Below are 5,292 nucleotides of genomic sequence, written 5' to 3'. Positions count from 1 at the left end.
CAATGTCACGCCCTTGAGTATAACCCCGGCGTGGTACGCCATGTTGCGTGCTAGTGGCATGCCCATGTTGCATAGAGTTAGAGTGGTGTGCCACACCCTGAGGGATGCTGCTGGGATACAAGCCCGGCGTGCCACGCCAGGCACACGTCGGTGGCACGCCCATGAGTACAAGCCTGGCATGCCACGCCATACACACGCCATGCGCACGCCAGTGTTGATTGCTTCTGAAATTCTGGCGCAGCGTGCCACGCTTAGGCACAAGTCGGGGGCACGCCCAAGTTGGCCTGAGGGTGTGCCATGCCACAAGGCACGCCAATGTTGGATTATGTTGGGAGGCCCTCTGGATTTTATGCTCAGTGTGCCACGCCAATGTTGGTGTGCCACTTCCTTGGCACGCTAGGGGCACGCCAGCATAGATCCTTACGAGTGTGTGGCATTTGGCACGCCAGCCACACGCCTTAATGAACGCCTGGGTTCAAGAAACAACACAAGATCCCTATATAATTGGCCTGGTGTGCCACTTTGACAGCATGCCCATTGACATGCCCATCTTCATATGCTTGAAAACTCTAGGGCATGTGGTCTTTGACATGCCACATACACGCCCCAGACACACTAGGCTTCTTTCCTCGCTTTTCATGCTTCTTTGGCACTTTTTTCCTAACATTTCATACAATTTAAGTACTCAAAGTATTGTTCTCATAAATCTTCAAAATGTTATTATTATCACACCATTTGAATCATGCTTATTTCTAACAAAAACCAAATGAGAATTAAAGCAAATGATGCCATGCATCACAACACCAAACTTGAATCTTTCTTGTCCTCAAGCAAGCTAGAGTTATATGCAATTGTTCTTAATCAAATGTGGTGCAAGAGAGTTTAAGATCCAAATAAGGTAATCAAGAGCCCTGACTATTTGCTAGCCTAAGTATATCCTCCAATTTCTTAATGCCCTCCCTGACCCTCACTCCCTCCCTTAAATTCCCACTCTTACACCCTCGCTCACTCTCTTTATGACTATTTCAAAACCATGAGTTATCCATGGATGAAAAAAAATCCAGATCCTCATGTTCCTACATATTTATGTGAATGAATCTCATTAACCAAGTTGAAATAAATTTCATATACTCTAATATAAGAAATTAATACAATTCATATACCAGTGGTTACTGACATAAATGTGACATTGTTAAGATTCATTTGGACTACTTTTAGTTGCTCATTTGTTGCAGTTAATGACATCCATGCCTCATAGGATTCTTTTGCCTTGAGCTCACATTGCATTGTGAGTTCGTCTATCTTGTTCTGATACTTTACAGTAGATTTTGTCTGCAATACCTTCCTCTAAAACATTCCAACAAAAAATGAAAAAAGAAAAATGTCATGAGTTTTATGGCACTTCATAGTTCATTGCCACTTAGAAAACTAGGTTGCACCTCTACTTTGTGACATAGGAATTTTGATATGTGATGCATAGTAATTACTTTTAACGTAATCATTTGTCACTTCTAAAGTTGGAAAAAACAAATATGACAAACTGAACATTAGTATAACATATATGCCACTTGGAAACAAAAGCACCATAAGCAGCACTAAAGTAACGTATGGTTTTTTACCAAATAATTAAATCAGAAAAAAATCAGGAAAAAATGAAGAACCAAGAAAATCATAACAAAAAATTAAATTCAAGAACAAATTATTATATCAAAGAAATTTTTTACCAAATAATTTACCTAACGCTTCGCTATAGATGCAGACAGAGTGCAAGGGAGGCGGAGAGTGTAGGGGAGACGAAAATAACAGAGAGTGGAGGAGATGATAGACAGATGGAAACAGAGAGGCTAGACAGAGCACTAAGTAGATGTGAATGCTGAATATGGCTGACGGTTGGTGCTGACGGGTGGCGAGGAGGAGGGTTGAAAGAGGGAAATATAGGCGTGACGAGTAAAGGAGAGGGAGACGACAGCACGACAACTTCAGAGAAGGAGACGACAGCGCAACGATTGATGGAGAGGGAGACAGCAGCGCGAAGGATGAGACGGAGGTACTACAACGGGTTAGAGGGAGGGGATATGACGGGTTGAGAGAGGGAGACTGCAGCAATGTTAGGAGAGAGAGTGTTATGGTTGTGTTAAGGTTGAATGTGTTTTTACAGTTAGTTGAGTGAAGAGATGAGAGGAGTGAGAAGAGAGGGAGTGACGACAAAGGGCTAGGGAATTAGGGTTTCTGAACATATATATATATATATAGGGTAGAAAATGGTACGCTTTTAAAAAGTGACAAAAACAAAATAAAAAATAGTCACGCTTCAAAAGCGTGCCGATTGATCCCTTTGAGCCATGTTTTTGAAGCGTGGCCAAAGAATTTTAAAAATGTCATCGTAACATAACTCTACTTGTATGCTTTAAAAGCGTGCATATTACTCTCTTTGGCCACGCTTTTGAAACATGGCAAAAAGAGCGTGGCCAAATCTCTAGTCAATCACCACCCTCATAAAAGTATGGCCATTGACTCCTTTCGACCATGTTTTTGAAACGTGCCAAAAAAAAGCATGACTAAATCTCTAATCAATTGTCATTCTCATAAAAACATGATCATTAACCCCTTTTGACCACATTTTTAAAGTACGACAAAAAAAAAAAAGTGTAGCAACTGAATTTTTTTTTCTTGTAGTGCTCCTTTTAGTAACTCCCCCTATAGTGATAAGTCTACCTTTTGATCCATCTCTAACTATTTGAAAACCATTGAACATATTGAGCATACCAACAATATCTAGGTCACAAAATAACATTAATAAAAAACAAATAACTAAACATAAGAAAACATTTTAATTGTCGCTGGGGGTGCTGGAAACCGCTGGCCACTTGTCGCCACCCCTTCTTTTGAAACTGAGGCCACATTTCAAGAGTGAGGTGGGAATGCAGTGTTCTAGTAGTAAATGCAATTGCATAGTAGTGACATCTTGTCCTCATTAGTCATTATTAGTTATGCTAAGTTTTCATAGACTTGGAAGAAACATGCATATGGCGATAAATCAAAAGTCACTTTCTAGTGGTTCATTCATTCACATATAAGGAATGGAACATCTTTTCCAACAAGAGAACAAAGAAACCAAATTAGATGAAGGAATTAAGGTGATAGAATCATATGTGAATTCAATTTTAATTTATTGTATTTTCTTCAAACATTGTTTGTCCCCTTGTGTCCTCCTTGTCTGCCTTGTTTTTCAAAGGGTGGCACATGAATACGTTTACTATATTTGTAGCAAAATTTTAGCAACTGTCAGTAGAGCTATAATCATACCAACACATTAATTAACGTTATCAATAATAGAGCTATAAAAATAAAAAGCGCAACTTCATGTAAAATTCTTGAGGTTGACCCTTTTTTACCAGGTCACTAAAATTTGGCAAAATGGTTAGTTTTGAGTAGACTCGTCTCTGATGATTGTGTTCTATTAAAAACATTCTCTAGCTATTTCATATCGTGTATCCATATAATAAGAATAGGAAAATGACAAAAGGCCAACATTCTTAGCGGGGAAAAAAGAAATTAATTAATACCTTAAATACAAGGCATATTTAAGAAAAAAAAAATTGGTTACGTAACTTTTTTCACAAAAATAGCTAATAGCTATAGCCCTGCTTTCTTTAAAAGAAAAAAAAAAACTATAGCCCTGTTATTTTATTTGGTTTTCATTTCCATAATCTTTATACTTTTCATTGTTCATAAATTGGAACATTCTGTTTGGCTATCAAATTGAGAACAGTAATTTTAATGACATTTATAGGGATAAAAAAAAAAGACAGCATATACATACAGTTTGTTTTATTATTGTTTTTATCTTCACGGATCAAACAGTTCCTGAAGTTTGACAAACGAAATTTAAAGCTACTGTCTACAACAACAACACCACTATTTTTTCAGCAGAGAAACACAGATAGCATTCAACATAAACAAACTATAAGAATAAGAAAGAATCTAAAATAAACAACCATACATATTTAAGACCTTTACACTTCCTCCTTCTACAACTCTCTTCAATCAGTTTCCTGAAACAAGCCAAAAGAAGGAATTAAAATTCCCCAACACCAACATTTATGTATATTCACACACGCCCACACACTCGTGTGAGCGCGCATACAAAAAATTTACAGAATACTATATGACCAAGTTATTTTGGTAACTGCATCCAACTATGTTGGTACAATAGTTTATTGGCATTCCAATAAAAAGTTGAAGAAAAAAGAGGAGACGCATAAGAAGAACAAAAAAAAAAAAAAAAATTACATAAACTTTGTTATAAAAATAACTTGTTCACACAACATTTTTCACAAGATTAATATAGGAACATAAAAATAAAAGTATTTATCTATCTATCTACCTACTGATCTTTTGCAATGGAGGACCGCTTCATAAATTGAATTCTCATGATGATGCAAATCAACAATAGGAGATGTTTTCACTGAACTACTTCTCAAGCTTTTGAATTTCCAATCTGTTTTATCAATATCGTCAACAACTCTTGTACTTATTATCCTTGAGCACCCAACTTTCTGGCCTAACTGGTTGTTCACATACCTAAAAAGATACACCAAGGTTCTCCATGTTGATCTTCTCCACTTTGCAAGGATTCCATGATGAATTCCCAATTTTCTCGGGGTCACAGCTCGCGGAAAAAGCAAAGAACAAGAAGGGGCAAGCTTATTGGTTTGAGTTGAATTCGGGCCGCCGCCGTTGGGAGAAGAATCAAGAACTTCGGAAATGTCATCGGAGTGTGTCTCTGCCAGTGTGCCAACAGGCCTTAGAATGCCTTGGGAGAAAAGCTCATCCGCATGAACAAGAACAACAGGTGAGTGAGTAATTGAAGGATCAAAATTGAAGTTCTTGCGTTCAGCTAGTAAATGATCTGAGTCAATGACGCTGTAATTGATGAATTCTTTTGTGAGAGACTCCTCAAAGCCATCAAGTGGGGATTTGTTGTTGCAGTTTGACGATAACCAACTGTATGAAAAACTGTCACTGGCTATTGCCAATGTTTCCATCTTGCAAGAGTAATGATGAGTAATAACTTATATACTCTAAGGAGAAAAGCAAAATAATTTAGGTTTAGGGTCTTTAATGCTTAGTTCTAGTTTTATTTCATTTTAGATCCTACAAAATATTACATAAATATTTATAAGATTATATATTATAAAAATTAATTTGATATTCAATATGAGATTTGTTATTCCCATGTTTGGTCCCATTTTAATTTATTAACAATATTATAATGTTTATTTAATGAAT

The 5,292-nt window shown here is 37.0% G+C and overlaps 1 protein-coding gene across 2 annotated transcripts; it reads right to left on the bottom strand.

The window, feature by feature from the left end:
* Window positions 1-3,832: 3,832 nt before the first annotated feature.
* On the bottom strand, window positions 3,833-5,067 carry LOC130982749 (uncharacterized). Of its 2 annotated transcripts, none has more exons than XM_057906827.1 (2): window positions 4,392-5,067; window positions 3,833-4,055 (listed from the first exon to the last, which is right to left on the bottom strand). In XM_057906827.1, the coding sequence occupies exons 1-2, from the start codon at window positions 5,046-5,048 to the stop codon at window positions 4,044-4,046; spliced, it is 669 nt and encodes a 222-aa protein (XP_057762810.1). In that variant the 5' UTR covers window positions 5,049-5,067; the 3' UTR covers window positions 3,833-4,043. The 2 variants fall into 2 exon arrangements, with proteins under 2 accessions (XP_057762810.1, XP_057762809.1); XM_057906826.1 differs by having other exon boundaries at window positions 3,849-4,055; window positions 4,388-5,067.
* Between the last annotated feature and the right edge of the window lie 225 nt (window positions 5,068-5,292).

The sequence above is a fragment of the Arachis stenosperma genome, chromosome 5 (genome assembly GCF_014773155.1).
Source record: "Arachis stenosperma cultivar V10309 chromosome 5, arast.V10309.gnm1.PFL2, whole genome shotgun sequence".
In the NCBI taxonomy this organism is placed as follows: Eukaryota; Viridiplantae; Streptophyta; class Magnoliopsida; order Fabales; family Fabaceae; genus Arachis; species Arachis stenosperma.
The sequence above is the reverse complement of the archived record's forward strand: the minus strand, read 5'-3'. Positions and strand labels throughout refer to the sequence as shown.

Excerpts from the sequence above, each read along its gene's own strand:
- LOC130982749 (XM_057906827.1), bottom strand. The coding sequence starts at position 5,048 with ATGGAAACATTGGCAATAGCCAGTGACAGTTTTTCATACAGTTGGTTA.